At 45.0% G+C, this 16,555-nt stretch overlaps 4 protein-coding genes across 4 annotated transcripts; 2 read left to right on the forward strand and 2 right to left on the reverse strand.

Moving 5' to 3' along the window:
- Positions 1–537: 537 nt before the first annotated feature.
- On the reverse strand, positions 538–1,434 carry BKA67DRAFT_660252 (alpha/beta-hydrolase; the record flags this gene model as incomplete). The annotated part of the gene is made up of 2 exons (XM_046107587.1): positions 538–894; positions 1,060–1,434. 2 exons carry the CDS (start codon positions 1,432–1,434, stop codon positions 538–540), a joined length of 732 nt encoding a protein of 243 aa, XP_045955716.1.
- Positions 1,435–3,027: 1,593 nt separating this feature from the next.
- BKA67DRAFT_520729 (uncharacterized protein) lies at positions 3,028–4,841 on the reverse strand (the record flags this gene model as incomplete). The annotated part of the gene is made up of 2 exons (XM_046098211.1): positions 3,028–4,595; positions 4,760–4,841. The coding sequence occupies 2 exons, from the start codon at positions 4,839–4,841 to the stop codon at positions 3,028–3,030; spliced, it is 1,650 nt and encodes a 549-aa protein (XP_045955717.1).
- A 708-nt stretch (positions 4,842–5,549) lies between these two features.
- BKA67DRAFT_520698 (Alpha/Beta hydrolase protein) lies at positions 5,550–7,522 on the forward strand (the record flags this gene model as incomplete). The annotated part of the gene is made up of 6 exons (XM_046098208.1): positions 5,550–5,672; positions 5,711–5,885; positions 5,953–6,941; positions 7,081–7,181; positions 7,244–7,304; positions 7,388–7,522. 6 exons carry the CDS (start codon positions 5,550–5,552, stop codon positions 7,520–7,522), a joined length of 1,584 nt encoding a protein of 527 aa, XP_045955718.1.
- A 3,472-nt stretch (positions 7,523–10,994) lies between these two features.
- On the forward strand, positions 10,995–11,471 carry BKA67DRAFT_537319 (uncharacterized protein; the record flags this gene model as incomplete). The annotated part of the gene is made up of 1 exon (XM_046100299.1): positions 10,995–11,471. The coding sequence occupies one exon, from the start codon at positions 10,995–10,997 to the stop codon at positions 11,469–11,471; it is 477 nt and encodes a 158-aa protein (XP_045955719.1).
- Between the last annotated feature and the right edge of the window lie 5,084 nt (positions 11,472–16,555).

Consider the following 16,555-nt stretch of genomic DNA (forward strand, 5'->3'; position numbering starts at 1 on the left):
TCAGGGTTCAGACGCGTTCTCTCAAGTGTCCGGGGCGCTTTTCTTTGTACGTCTAAGTGATATCAGGTTCGTTATATCGATATGAATAGGGAGGAGAGACAGCGATTTACACGATGGTCTAAGTGATAACCAATCCAGATCCGTACTTCACTGCTTATGTAAATTGGCTCGTGCTAACCAAGAACGTCATGAGCATCATCTACCAAGATTTGAAATTTACAACTACTCGTTTCTATTGGCCTAGCTGGTCATGCCTACTCTTTGATAGTCAGAGCCTACCGCGAAGCCTTGGTCCATTGGAGTAAGACTGAGATCGCCAACGAGATATAATTTGGAGTCACGACGTGACGATAGGGGAAACGATAGGTAGGAGTACCCGTAGTCTCATCCTTATCCCCCTTGTGATCATTGCTTCAAAATAATGGGCGCGCTGGACAACATCGGACCATTGCGACGTTGAATATTAAATAATGGAGGCTTGTCGGAAGAATGGCAAACATATCAGTAACGTAGAAATGATATGTATTGAGGGTCGTATCAGACTACATCTTCACTTGCTCTAAGTTGAGATACAATTGACTCAAATGCGTGCAAGAGTTCATTAGCAACGCTGAGATGAGGGCAATGGCCGGCGTGAAGAGAAGCAATAACCACTTCGGGCCCAAGCTGAGCGATCATTTGTTGTTGGTAAGGGGGCGGGAGGGCGTTATCGTCTGAGCAGAAAATATAGCCGCGTGGAACTCCATTCGCCCAAGGCTCATATTGGCTTGGGGTGGCGAATAGCGCTGCTGAGGTGTGTGTCATTGCGCTGGCCCACTTGGCTTGCAATTCCGGAGCCAAGTCATTGAAAAAGGTCTGTGAGACGAGGTTCGGCCTAGCGAAAACTCGATCATCCTTATAATTATTAGCGATATCCGTCCACACTGTATGATTTGAGGACGCGCCGAGCAATGGTCCCAAAGGCAATGTTGTTACCGAAGTGCGAAATGAACCAGAATCACAAAACGGTGGTGGCAGGTGCGGCGAAAAAAACACAATTTTGGTATGCGGTACACTCACCTGAACATCCATCCAAGGCAAAGGTGCACCACCGACTAGCTCAAGAACTGATGTGCCTTTGGGTATCACAAAGGCGGCCAGGTAGATGATACCAGCCACATCATACCCTTCAATGGCATTGCTACCGGATAAACCTCCAGCTGAGTGCGCGAGAACCATCGCTTTCTTACCATCCTGACAAACCTGGTTCAGCGCTGACCGTACAGCCTGAATATCGCCTGCAAGTCCAGAAAGGGGCATTTCTGTTCCCCCTACGGAGGGAAGTTCCACCAAGTAGGTTGGATATCCTGCTTCATTCAGCTTTCGGGAAAAGTTGTCAAATGCTGCTGGCATTTGCCAAGCGCCAGGGACAATGACGACTGTGGGCTTAGACATTTTCGAAGAACAATCGGAGACTATTTATTATAACAGAGCGCTGACTTGAGTTTGCCCGAAAAGAATTGGGAGGGGCGGCCGCGTACGTTGGAGACGTTATGAAAAATAGCAGCAATGCTTCATAAGGTGAAGGCTATATATCATCCTGAATTCATACCTAAAGCAATGTCATTTTTAACTTTGGCGCACAAGCAGGCTTAGAAATTGCACGGAGTTATCGCGCTCTTAACTTGATCTATGACTCGCACGACTAAATTCCAAAGCCCGAGCTGATTGGCGTCTAACGACGAAATTATTTCGACTTCATCCAAACAGAGTTTCGGGGTTTGCTATTCCTTGTCATATGAATAGCGTAGCTTCGCACTACGCCGTGTTAGCTCCTTAGAAGTAACTTTCTAACCTAGTACACTCGAATGCGTACCCGTTACGTGAAGGCCGATAATGCTTGCAATCTGATAACACTTCTTATTACAGACTATTAATATTCGTTATATGTCATCTATTCAAATCCTACGAGGACTAACGACATACTTGCGAAGAACTTGAATTAGTCAAATTTAGTGTTCGTATTCGAGATTTTACTTTTAACCTAGGGTCTAGAAAATCTACAGAGCTTGAAGCTATTATAATGCCGGCAGGATGAAGATTGTCTCTAAGGAAGAGGAGCAGGCACACTATAACGCCATACGGAAAGGCAACGTTATCGGCGGCTCGCTAGGCTTTGATCTCGGGCTAGTTAGCGTATTAGGCGCATCCGAGCAATACCCGCCGTTCAACGGTTTAACAAACCATTCCGCACGTTCCTAATGTCATCGACGACCATGTTCGGCGTTATCGCCAATGCAGAGCGCTAGAGCAACGATTTCTATAAGTAAAATAATCTTAGTAAGCTTTATAAAGACGAGGCGACGCGGGCTCTCGAGTAAGTACGCGAGCAAGAGACGAGCTTGTTACACTCTGAACAAATAAATTTTAGTTTTAAATATATTACACATATTTATAAACTATTTAAATTATAATAGTGATGTATTTATTTAAGAATAATAATAATATTATTATTATTAACTACGCCGTAGGACTCTAAGTCCCTCGGTACCTCTCCGAGTTATATCGTACGGTAAACCTTGCCTTCAGGGCTGGACGAAACCCGTACGCTTCGTGTGCTTTACGCCCTAGCGGCGTCTACGTTATAGTATCTATAATGCGACGTTAGTTCTCACCTAACCAACGTAACTACCCCTAAAAAGACTGGTTATCCCCCGTATAGGATAGTCTCCCCGTTTGTAATAGCCACCGGACCAAAATCTTCGCTACTTTCGGGATTAACGTAGCCTTGGCGAGGTCGCAGCGTGTATCTAGCCTAACCGTAGCTATAAGATAATGTAAAAAGAAGTCAATAATAATAATAATACTTTAAGTAATGAATGAAATTATATAAAATATTTTCAAATGTTTATTTCATTTAATATTATTTTATTAAATATAGATTTATAGTAAAATATATATAAATAACTTCTTTATAATAGAATTTATTATTATAAAAGTATATAATGAAACATATAATTACAAAGAAGTTATTTACATAATTATACATTATATTATGAGAGACTCGATATAAATTCCCTCCCGCGCACAAAATGTATACTTTACATCTAATCTAGGCGTAGACTGTCCACTAACAACATGTACCCAAGACAGAGCCTCGACCCTTTGCCATATAGCAATTTGTTCCATGCTCTGTGTCGTTCCCCCCTCCTCAACCCCACCCTCTTCAATCTCGATTACCCGCTCGACCATCCTGGCAGTAGAAATGCTATCCCAAACCGCCTCCCGTATCGGTTGCCGTCGCAAGATATTCAAGACCTCCCGTCGCACGACGGGATCCCGGCATTTGACCCCGATTATGTAAAGCACGGGAACAATTCCGATCTCCGGCGTAAAACTCGGCTTTAACGACCCCGAATACTGCTCATGTGCCGCCGCTACATCGCTCGCCAAGGCCACGCATTGCTGGAACTGTGGCAGGAAGTTGTCATAGTCCATTTCCCTGCCAGGTCCGTAACTGCTGAGGAGAGTCCATGCGATAGTATGTTGTAAGCGTAGCAGTGATATCAGCGGGTAATTTTCAGAATCTATCACAAAGCAGCTTCTTTGGTGTAGCATGTTTTCGAAGAGACTCGACCACGTTTCCAACTGTCCGATAACAATACCCGTAAGTGATGAAGATAACCGGGGCATCTTAACCAGTGGGGACATCTGCTGCTCCGTGTTGCGCAGTCTCATTACCCTAGCGACGAGGATCTGAAGGTGGTCGGCGGCTTGGTCGACGCACCGAAAGGCACTGTCGGAGGGCGGAAGCTGGGACATAAGTGTCTCTTGGATATCGGCGGGGGTCCAGTCGACCAGAAACATTACGGCCTGCATATCGAGACGGCGGATCTGTCTTGCGATTTGGCAGATAAGCGGGCGAGCCCCCGAGGATTTGGCACTGTCATATGTATTGTTGTTGTTCAGTATAGCCTGGTCGATGTTGCGTAAGAGCTCTACGCCTCCGCGTAGGTGCTTCATTGCTTGTACGTAATTGTCCGCCAGATGGTCAAAGCAGATGAAGAGATAGCAGACCAAAAGAGTGATGGCTGTTGTTTCGGTGCTGTTACCAATTGCCTGGTCCAGAAGAAGTTGGATGGCCCGATTATAGTGCAGCAAGGGAGCCTTATCCGGTAGCCAGTCTTTCGAGGATTGCAATCGGTGCACACGGTCGCTAGAATCGCGGTCCAGGTAGTTCCGGTGAATCAAGGCCAGAGCAATGGCTGCAGAACGCACTGATGGCACTGTTTGGGAGAAGAACATGAGAGTCTTCCGCCATGATTCGCAGGGGTTGTATTCATTCAGATGCTTGATCGAAATATACTCGAAAAAACACATTGCCTCTGTCTGGGTTGACCCAGTCACTGGTAATATCATAAAGGGTCCGAGATTCTGCAACATGAGGCCATGGTATTTGGTGTGCCATTGTTTTGGCTGATACACACTGATCGTGGTGCAAGGGTGGTAACCATCGCAGCTCTCTGCTCTGTTGGCTTCCTTGTCGTGATAATGATTTGAATCAATCGCAGACTTGAAATCGGGGGGCGTTTCACTATAGCCGTCACAGGTGCGACCTGTGGACTGGCATTTCAAGCATGCAGGCCGAGACAAATCGCATTTTATTCGTCTTATCCTGAAAAGTGCACAGAGGTAGTGTGTCAGTTTTTGAGTGTTTGATCACAATTGATCGCAACGTAGCAATCAATACATGGAGTCAAGACTCACTTGCAAGTCTTACAGCCTAGTCTTGACTTTGGAGCGAACTTTCGAGGGTTTCCTCTCCAAGCTTGATTGGCTGTCTTACTGTTCTCCTTCCTCATCCCGACCATCAGGCTGATGTTAGTTGAAGTAAATTATATCTTGTGCTGATCGAAATTGAAGAGGATTGTCTACTCGTCTGTTCGTATGCCAGTGGGGAAGTCATCTCCAACATCCTTTGCGCTAGATACTTGAGTGAGAAAAGACGGACGGTACAAAAAGAAGCTTGGAGAACTCTCATTTCTTGGCGCCCCGCTTGTACGAACTAGCCAACCAAAATTTATCACGATACGCACTAGTTCTGCATCTGGATTTATTCCGATTGGTCTATCTTTGAGCTATGCGGTCTTTCCTAGTTGTGGTAAGGAGGTGCCTAATAAAGGCACTGAAGGACCAGGGATTCGTGGATACTTTATATTGATTGGCTAGTTCGTACAAGTGGGGCAAAAGAAAGAGAGGTTCTACCCATGTGGTCAAGGTGGCGGTAATCGTTAAATTTAGTGCTGTTAAAATAGATATTCATTGGCTGGTTCGTACAAGCAAGGCGCTAAGAAAGTGTGCGCAATAGATATTGTGGATTGAATTGGAAGAATGCGGCTGCCTGTACTGATATTGAAACCGGCAAACTTGATTGACAAGGCTCTTGGGATCTTCAACTGGTATAAGTAGTTCACTGATATCACAATTGTGCCGGCTGCAATAATGAATAGCACCACTTTTTTACAAGCAACATAACAGAAAGCTAGATGAGAAACCTTCTAAGGATAACAATGAAACGACTTGTAACTTCGCTCATGTTTTTCACAAGCTTGGGATGCAAAGCCGATAGTTGGCATGGTCCGGGCATGGTCTATGGATTTGAAAATGTGAGTTTTGGACATTGCCGGACCATGGTTTCAAAGGCTTTCAAGATTTCTAATTGATCACCCAGATTAAACCATCAGCCAACCTCACGTGGACATCATGTTTCGATGATTTTACATGCGCTAGACTGGAAGTTCCTTTGGATTATTCAAACAGAAGTCTTGGCACGACGTCAATCGCCTTCATAAAACTGGCTGGCAAGAATGCCACCGTCGAGTCTCCAAGCATTGTACTCGTCCCCGGTAAGTTCTTCAGATCACTCATAGAAGGCTACCTAGGATTCATGTCACTAGACTGACACCTTGTTAGGCGGTCCGGGTGGTTCTGGCGTCGAGCTCCTCCTCACGTACCGGACCATCGCAGGGCCAATCCTGGGAGAGCAGTACAACTTCGTCTCCTTTGATCCTCGCGGTGTAAACAACAGCGGTTTGAGCCTCGACTGCTTCTCGGGGAACGCAGAAGCAAGATTGGCCTTCAATCGGTTGCACAGGACAGGCGCTACTAACGTCTCATCAACGTCGCTTGAGGAACAATATTATTCAAGCTCTATCTACGGAGAATGGTGCAACAATGCTGTCGAGAACGAGTCATCTTATGGCTATTATGTGACTACACCGGCGGTCGCCCATGATTTGCTCACATTTATAGAAGCCGAGGCCGAGTTGGCCGGTCGATCACCACCAGACGCCAGATTGTGGTGTTATGGTGGCAGTTATGGCACTGTCATCGGCACCACTTTCGCTTCCATGTTTCCCGACCGAGTGGGGAGAATGATACTCGATGGCGTTTTGAACGCAGAGCAGTATTATGATAATGACTGGAGGGACATGGTTGATCAAATGGACGAGGCCATCGAAAAATTCTCGAGTTTCTGCCACTCCGCAGGTCCTGAAACGTGTTCCTTCTGGGGACCTACTCCAGCTGACATCATGGCCAGAATGGACGGCATCATCCATCAGCTTCAGAACCATCCGGTCCCGGTAAGCGGAGTCCACGGTCGAGACCTGCCGACACAGGTCACCTATTCAGACCTGAAGGCCCTTTTTATCAACACTATATACGTCCCACTAGCGTCCTTCCCAGTCATGGCCGACATCCTACACCAGCTCGAACGTGGGAACGTGTCTGCTCTCGTGGGCATGTTTGACGGGTTAGATATAAATTCCGACGCCCGTCTCATCGTCCAGTGCGCCGATTCGTATCGCAGAAACAAGCTTACTACCATTGAAGAATTCAAGAGTTACGTCGAGTACACGGTTTCTAAGAGCAAATATATCGGTGATATCTACCCCATCTTCGTTGAGACTATCTTGTGTAGATCATTCCGACCGCAATTACCTGATAGCATGGTGGTTCAAGGTAGGCAACCCACTCCCCTTCTCTTGCTTTCTCTCTCTCCGCATTCTCGAAACTTCATTCCACGCAATATCTAACCAGTCTCTTTATTATACAGACCAAATAAGTGGACTAGGAAGACCTACGTCCTTCCCGATCCTGTTTACAAGTAACACTATCGACCCTATAACGCCATTGAGTTCGTATGTTTCAGCCAAACTGACTCGCCTCTGGTATGTTTGTAATTGACTTTACCTCGTCGCAGGGCGCGCAAGATGTCTTCTCGATTTCCCGGATCGGTACTTTTATTGCAAGAAGCCGTTGGTGTAAGTTATCATCAAATTTCAACCATACGACCATCTCAAACAAGAATCTAAGCTTACTCGTGGGTTGTTCCTCTCGAATGCAGCATACAGTCATCAACCAGGGGGGTTCAGACTGTTACTTTGGACATGTGCAGGCATACCTTCAAGGCATAGTTCCACCGTCCAACATTACATGCCCGCAGCAGTACATACCTTTCATAGACAGCCCTATTAATTGAAGGACAGCCCCGATATATGTAATAGCTCCACTTTTGTCTGAGAGAAAATTTAGTTCTCAGTGACTCCAATGTCGATAGAGTCATTTTGCATTTATATTGTTATCAACGCCATCCAGTTGAGTTCCATATCTCAATTCCGGAGATAAATCGTCGGTCATGCTGTTCCCTTTTGACACCTCAGCAAGTGGAACAAAATGTTCTTGATTCGGTTTGTTGTGGGATTTCGGAAAGTTGGGGACTGCGAAAGATGCAGAACTTGCCAAAAGAATCCGTTGATCCCGCAATTCTCAATCATATCCGCGTAAAAGAAATAAGACTAATCATATCAAAGAGTGGTTTTACTTTTTTCAAAAACATGTGAAAAATCCGCTCCCAAAACCTTACTGTATCAAACTTAAAAGTTTCAAAATAAGAACAAGAGATGAATAAGGTTAAGAATGGAATTCAGCCATCTGGTAAACCGTCTAAAAGAAAAGAGGATGTTCTAAACCGCTTGTTACCACAATTGTGTAGTACTATATGCGACATGTCGGCATATCGGGCAGGACGGATGAAAACTGCTTGTCACTTGTATCAATGAATACGAGATCATTCCGCGTTAGAAAAATGATTCACACAAGACGCTTCTTTCCCGGCCTCCCGACAGTCACAGTGCAGGCCTGATCGGTCAGTATGAGAGACAAATTGCAACAAATTCAAGGCTCGAAAATTGTTTCGCTTTTAACCTAGAAACTGAAATGAACATTCCTCGAAGCCAATATAAGCACATATGCTCGATAAACAGCCCTCTATTTCCTCTGTCTTTCAACTGATGAATAGTGAGAAAGGAGGTCGTGCACTATCTTGTTTGAAGTAATATCCTTGGAAGTGTGACTTTTTAATAGCCGGCAAGAACTCGATTTCCGGATCTTTACTGGTAATTGACAGCATATACCATGCGTCTGATAGCAGCTGATTAATGCCGATGCTAAAGTCTCGACCAAGATAGGCCCTCTTGGCCGGCGCCTATTACAGAATGACCTTTACAATTCCTGAAAATGAACACCAGTTTTCTCTCCTCACCAATTTTTTGAATTATGACTATAATCTTTGCAATCGTATCAGACAGGGATTGTAAGCTCTGAATAATGTTCCCGAGCAGGCTCAAAGTACCATAATACCAATAAAGCTTTTGTCCTTTCTACAATCCTTAAAGTCCTGAAGATTGTATGAAGTACAGATATGATAAGCTTCGAAAGAATCCAAGCAGTCGAACAGTTCTTCTGTGAGCCGTAGATTGTTGGGGTGGTGACGCGGGCTTCCAATGCTTCTAATGGTACCTTAGCTACCATAGCTTTCGTTTTGAGATGCATGCCATTCACCGCGAAAAGCAAGCGGAAAACATCTCTCGCCAAGCAGTCGTTAAAGGGAGGGCTTTTCATGATCCCGGAATTTCCACAGGTTTGAAAGGCTCGTGTACTCATTGCCTGGAGACCCGTTACAACATGATCGATTAGAAAAATAATCCTCCGGGACCAGCTGAAAATAAATTGGTCATAGTATATCTCAAGTATTTTCAAGTTGCAGTCGTTTAAATGCTTTTGAGGCCTTCGGCGTAAAGCAAAGCCATGTTTACAGGAATATACCCATTAGGCTATATGCTTCCTCTTCTTCATTGGTGGTTTCTCTGTCAGCTGCCTATGGCATGTGTTGAGCAACGCCGAATTGGTCATACTTGATCTCGTCTCTTCTAAGAGGTTGGTCGATGCCTGTGATTGAGAGGAGTTTGGCACTGAGACTTCTCGAAGTTTGAATTTCTTCCTACTGACAATTCAAGAATACGACCTCGGATAGAGCGATGCGCTCCTAAAGAGTTCATCGCCGGGTGAACCATCGATAATGGCTCAACCCTTTCTGCTGAGGAGCTAGTATGCCACACTAATAATCACTGAGGTACACGTAACGTACCTTAGCTTACTAGTACCATCTAAAGATAGAGGTCATTGCCTCAGAGAGTTCGGTGCTAGACGTCTTGTGGGTATAGCAAGTGTTTATTTAGTCAAAGTCATAACCTCTTATACTAATGAGTTGACAGGCCTTGGCTATCTTCTTATATCCCCGCAGAGAAAGATTCATCTTCTTGACGAAGTCCTAAGAGAGACTTCTTATTTTTCCAAAGTGCGAGAAAGAATAACGTAGCGGTGACCTAGCCATCTATAAAATAAATTCATTTAGTAGTTCGCACATTAATAAAAACCAAGGAATGGGTAAAAGGGCAAAGGCGATAATATAACCTTACAACGATGTTAAAAGATAATAATTATTATAACTTATTAGTCGATATAAATTTAGAATTACGGTATAATTAGATTAAAATCTTAAATATTATTATAATACCGTCTTTCCCGAAGATTATATATCTGAGTAATAAGTATTAACTTCATTATTATAATGAGAAGGCCAAGTAAGTCTTATCGGCCTTTATTAGAGTTGTTCTCGGCTTAGTCATTATAAGGTTTAAGAGATAAGACAGAAATATTCAAAAGTGTATGGGCAATAAATCGGTATTGCTGGGAAGCAAAGACAGTATCCTCGTGGGAGAATAGCAGAAACAATGGCACAATCCCGGGACAAGGCAAGGGTGGAAGATTATGCGAGACTGACAGGACAGCCTTTTATCGGGTTCTTGGGATTCTAGTATCCATATATGTGCGTGCAGAGGTCCCAGTTCGAATCAATGCTACGCTTTCATGCATGGGTGCTTTCAGCCGAAGAGCGGATCGAGGTTATCACTTGGAATACTCGATGAATATACCATGGACGTTGCACCTCTGCGTAGGCCGCTCCGCCGCTTCCACTTGCCTGCTCATATGTCTAAGTTAGCGTGCCAAGAGCTCAGCTTTCTTCGAGCACACAACAGAATGCCGGGTTAACTAGCACATCATCTCCTCACTTTACCAAAGGCTGGAGAAACGCATGTGGCTAGAAAATCTTCAGTCTCCCCACAGAAGGCTTGATAGCTTGTCGTTATTATTTTGTTTCAAGCCAAGCAATTGTGCCGCCAGGAACTTCAGGCTTGCTTTTGCATAGCATACCGGGTCGTGGAGATCCGATCAAGCGATGGTCATACTTTCAGTACTAAGTCTGTAATACGACTATAGAGAACCTTGCAGAACATAAACTTGTCTCTGAGTTAATGCAGTTCATCTAAATCCACCTATGCATTTATTCTACGAGGGATACAACAAATGACCGTGTAGACAACCACTGATGCTGGTCGCAAAAGTGACCGTACCTGGCTCCAGAACCAGAACAGTGAAGCATACTTAAGTGCTTGGCGAAAAGTTATTAATTACCATTTCTATTGCAAATACAGCATGATATCCTGATGACTTCACTCTCCTGCCCAACGTCTAAGACCGTATTCATGTTTTCGTGAATCGATTCTGATCCTTGACGTGAATTTGATTCAAACGAGTGTCGCATATCCACCATGTTTGCATCTTGTATGCTGAAGATCTTTACGCTCGTGCTCGTGTCCCCTGTACTTGGCGCCAATCTGCTAGTATCGAATTTTACTGGCAAGACATACTCACTGTCGCTTGATGATGTCGATGGCAACCAGGTATTTTCGGTATCCTCGTCCACTGCCAGGTGCGGAAGACTTCCAGCATGGCTGGGATTGGACTCCCAGACGCAAACCCTCTACTGCATTGATGAGAATTGGTCAGGGATGGGAATTGCTTCATCGTTGCAAGTAGAAGGCGATGGCTCCTTAGTTGAGACTATGAACAGATCGAAGGCTGGAATGTCTGTTCATACCATGCTCTATGGTGGATCAGACGGCGGACCTTTCTGTTACGGACAAGGCCATTACATGGGCCGCAGGCAAACCCCCAGAAGGCACCTATTAGAGGAAGGCTTGGCAACCAGCATTGTGATTGGGCGAAATCACAATGAGGTCACTTGACCCTTCGGAAGTGATCAGTAGTGATCAGCGCAGCAACACTGATTAAGGGACTACGTGGCTCAGCAGTGATCAGAACAACATCAGTGAAGGAATGAATGGATATAATAAGGACGGATTTCCTACTCTATATAGACAGTCATTACTTTAGTGATCAATCTAAGCACCTATCTTACCCATAGGTGAAGCTAAAGCTTTGACGACTACACTTATGAATCTCTATTGCTTAGTATATTCTAAAGGTCTATCTCTATAGTCTTCTATTGACGGCTAGCATATCTTGTTAGCATAAACCCCTTGCATTATATTATTTGTGGTTGTGCAACCCGATAGTATAATCGTCACACTTTCCTGGCAACTTCTAAATAGTGAGACTCCATCCTGTCGATATGATACGCAACGAGACTGATTGTTATATAGCACACCTTCTACAACACCATTTACAAATTGCCTTTGAGCAATGACTCGACTACTTTACAGACCTTGGTGTTCACGATGACCGAAGCTGGTTCCAATTCTCGACAAGACTAGCCACATCCTCATTCAGCAATTCCAGATCCAACAGAACAATACATACTTGTACTAGATTTTGGCGCCAATCTCTTTCGTATCTTCAAGATTGGCTCGGATTCTATTAATCTTACAGCATGCGGAGCTGGCCAGGCTGTGCCCGCGACGGACCGCGCCGTGGTGTGTTCTGGGCGCCAAAGTCCTGCTCGACAAAGGGCCGAAACTTCTGTACAGTCAATGAGCTTGGTAACTCTGTCTTGGTCTGGGATTCTCATATTCAAACTCAGGCTGCCTGGTTCTGACCAAAACATAAACGCTTTCCACTTATGCCGAGGATATGACACCTGGCAATATGACCAAAGTTATAGAGATTCGGGTCAAAGGCAATTTCCTATACGCGTCCAACCGTGCTGATGAGTATTTCGGTGACGAACAGGGTTCTCTAGTAACTTATACCATTGATACGGGAAGTGTTGATATCGCCTGATTAGAAGCTACCAGTGCCTTTGCATACCATCCTTGGACATTTGAGGTCGAAAAAGCGGGCGACTTGGTAGCCGTTGGGGCACAGGCGAACAGCAATGTGGCCATCATAGGTAGAGATCCTATTACAGGCAGGCTAGGCGGGCTTGTGTCAAATGTGTCTATATTGACAGGAGGCGAAAATGGATTGAGCGCAGTTGTCTGGGTCGAATAAATTGCTTAGTCTTTCGATGCTGATGGTGATGGACATTCGTGCGGAATCCATGGTCTTGGGTTTGCGGTCTCCACGTATTTCTCAGTCTTATAAGACCTATTATACGCGATATAATTAGTTGCTGGGCTTGCTGGCGTAGTGCAGCGCAGTCAAAACTAGAGGAGATTTAATGGCATATCCTGTATCATTATTCTAGCAAATTGCGCTGCGCCTTTTCCAGCTTGACATCATGAGCGAAGGCTAGCTTTCCCATAGGGAATCTCCTGGCAGACGAGTGATCAATTATTGATCTACCTGAGCCAAAGGTGCACCAGGGCTGAATATATACATTCACTTCTCTGCAGAAAATGACATGTTCTAAAAAGCTACCGCACATGCATGATTCTCAGCTGTCAAGTCGAAGACCCAATGCTGCACGATCTGTTGGCCGAATTGTTGTTTGCAAGCTCAATCTCAATTGGTACTTATCATTATTGCTAGTATAGAGAAACTAAGGGGGCTCTTAATGAATCCGTATCCTTTAGCCATTCATGTTTCAACGCCTACCAGGTTCTCGCGAAGGACTTTTTACATTGCCCGTATTGGTGCCCAAGATGCATGTCGCCGGCAGCACCTAAAACTTCCAGGCGGTTCAAAGATCCGAAGCCTCGATACCCGGTTTGCTTTGGGCGAGCTATTACGGGACATATAGACACAAGGGTCTTCAAGGGACCTCCTTGCTCGAGGGCCTTTTATCCCTCCGGGCGAACAAGTATGGTTTACGCTAGATGATCTAGCGCCGGAAGCCCCATTACATGGAGTCATAATGGTGTATACTAAAAACATACGACAGCGAATCTTTGGGTGGACGTCAGGACGCTCGCATGGGAAATTGCACACATCCTCACGATGCTTACTTACAATATTTTATAGAACTTCGACAATGAAGAAGAAAAAACGAAAATCTTGAAATGTGAGTGCTAAATAGACTAAATACATGATAATAGTGCTACGTTGTTGGATTTCTATTTTGGAATAGTTTGGGCGGCTTACAAGCTGTCTAAGTTGTCGAGTTCTGGTGGGATGTGTGCAATATCCCATGCGGGCGTCCTAACGTGCATAGCAGGACCGATATTGCATGCGAGTAATTCAATTATATATCGCGATAGGGAGAATCAGCCTGACTTCGCTTCGCAATGGATAGTCACCGACACTGAGATCTTCTTCTTTACTTGAGCTCTTGGTTTTACCATCAGCCCTATGAACTTTCTGCCTGGTAAACTACTCTGTGTCGAGTTGATCGACACCATATAAACAACTTACGCCCCTCTCTCACTTCCACACACAGATCACGCCCTTGGCGTCATCACGCTCCATAATGAGATCTGCTGCTGAGATCGCTGCATACAACGTCCAAGTTGGGGAGTCTTCGATTGCTGTATGGATTTCAACGGCGTTCGCTGGATTGTTTCTTGCCATCAGATTATATGTCAGACGAATTCGGTTCTAATCTTGGCTGGGAGATGATTGCTGGCTAGCTCTCGCATGTGAAAGTCATCGGTATCTCTTCGAACCACGGCGGTCTCTCATTTGTGTGCTGCAGGTCACACTCCTCACCAACAGCGCTCTCATTGGCGTCCGTTTTGCCAGTGACATTTCTACCGATAAGTGCAAGCGACACTTCTTCTTCTACCACCAGCTGAGCAGTAGCATTTGACTCTAGCAACAACATGGAGCAAATGTACCTTCGCCATGACGCTCTGACAACTGACCAATAAGATCAGAGCAAGGATTTCTCGGCATTCATAGTTTGCAGTTCACATCTCCTATTAATCATCGGAATAATCGGGATATACGGACCTGCCTGTGGCGATCCCAAGAGACCACTACATCTCTACTATGCCGGAGGTTGCTACAAGGAGATCATCGTCCGGTAACTGTTCTTAACGCTCATTGGTTTGTTCGCGTCTCGAGGGTATGACACACGCCCAGTCGAATTGATCTGATCAGGCATTGCGGTTTACGACGGCATAATGAATGTCCTACTCTCACTGCTTGCATAGTTTATTGTGCGAAAACTCCAGCTTTGAAAGCAGGAAAGATTTAGGGTAGCCGTTGCTATGGGTTTGGGTACTGTGTACGTAGTTTCCTTTTTGATCATACTGTGTTGATTATGTTCGCTCTAACATTGAGTACGGCACAGGAATTATTGTCATTCTCTGATCCATTTTGCAGTTCAAGAAGCTGGTTGGGCGATTTGGTATGTGTCTCTGCATAGTAGGATCGACTGTACATCATCGAAGTGCGCTCTCCCTTGTCCAGATTCGTTAGCATTTCTTCACATTCTCAACGCATTCGAACCCTTCATCACGGTAATATTGAAGACTATTCTGATTTTCTGCGTTCTTCTTAAAGCGGCAAAGAACAATAGCAGCAAGTACAATCAAGCCTCACAGATTCGGTCACCGGCTTCCGACATTGGGATGATTCGAAACAGTTTGAGTAGGAGAGGTTTTTTGGGACATACAGACGGGTATAGGAAGCTTGAGATAGTCCAGCTAGCGGTCAGACCTGGTGGTAGTATAGTCGAGGTCAAGGAGGGCATGTATTCACAGCACAATTCTCTGACGTCGAAGCTACGAGATGCCCCTTGAAAATGATGGCACTCGACGTCTCACGCGCCACAGATAATGATTTGCATGAAGCATTTGATGGGTCAATTATTGCGTTGAGTAATCTTGTTCATATGTCCTCCCCACGTAATTACTCCACGGAAATGTTCGCCGGGACCGTGAAAGCGCTCTCACTCCACTCGCTCACAGCTTTTTGGTGAAAGGTGGTACAGCAGACAAACCCTGATGGATTTCCTTAGTAACACAGTGGCCTGCATTTTCAGCCATGCTTGCTCCCACAACTTCCTGCGCAGTCACTCAAATAACCATTTCATCAGCTTATTCGGAGTGTCGAATGTTATCCCTATTTGGTGTTAACCTCGTCAGTGGTCTTTTGACATATTTGGAAATCCACTGCTCAGTCTACCTCTCAGTCTACTGCTCATTTTCAATTAAACATTCTCAAAGGCTCGATGCACTTCAAAGGTCGAAGCTAGCGCACCAGGCTGCCTGTGGCTTCCCACGTACCCAGCAACAATCTTTGGAGTTTGTGGCAAGTATGCTTGCTGAGCGAAAAAAATGAGATATGGTCATTCCGGTCACAAATACTTCCGCGAGGTTATTAGTTGCATAGCGGAACAAGATTGAAGTTGGAATTGCCGCTTTGCCTTTTCTAGGTCTGACATTTCTTTCCGACATGCTGTTTCTGTTATTGTAAGGATCGCGGTGTCCAATCTCTCCGAATTTCACCATTTCATGTCTAGACTCATCATCTGCTGATTCTCAGCCATAATAAACTTAAGTACAAGCTTGCTCATAGGTTTCTAAAAGCTGGGTCGCCATGGACCCTAGCGCTGGGAGCTCGTTGGTAGCAATGATTGGAAGACCTCCTGCCGTAACTCTCAACGTGGCTTAAATTAGGTGCTACGTCGTTCGACTTCACGATTGAGATATGCCATAATATACGGGAGCACTCAAGTAGATCAGACCGATGATTGGATCTTGTCATGTATTGGTAGAGCCAGATGGTTTCATGATGAATTTGAGATGGGTAGTTAAGGTTCACCGGTATACATTTTCACATAATACGCTACCTTGACCTACTCGCTGACAGATCGCGTTCATTCAGAAATACTTCAAATACATTGGATATAGACCGCTGCACCTTTGAGGCTGTCTATCAAGTCATTGTGGGACTAATTGTCTGCTCGGCTGCCCAAAACCAGCCAGCGCAGCGAATAGCAATACTCATATCGTCAGAGGTAGCCCACATCTCGGACGTTGATGGC

The sequence above is a fragment of the Truncatella angustata genome (assembly GCF_020726525.1).
Source record: "Truncatella angustata strain MPI-SDFR-AT-0073 chromosome Unknown BKA67scaffold_6, whole genome shotgun sequence".
Taxonomy (NCBI): Eukaryota; Fungi; Ascomycota; class Sordariomycetes; order Amphisphaeriales; family Sporocadaceae; genus Truncatella; species Truncatella angustata.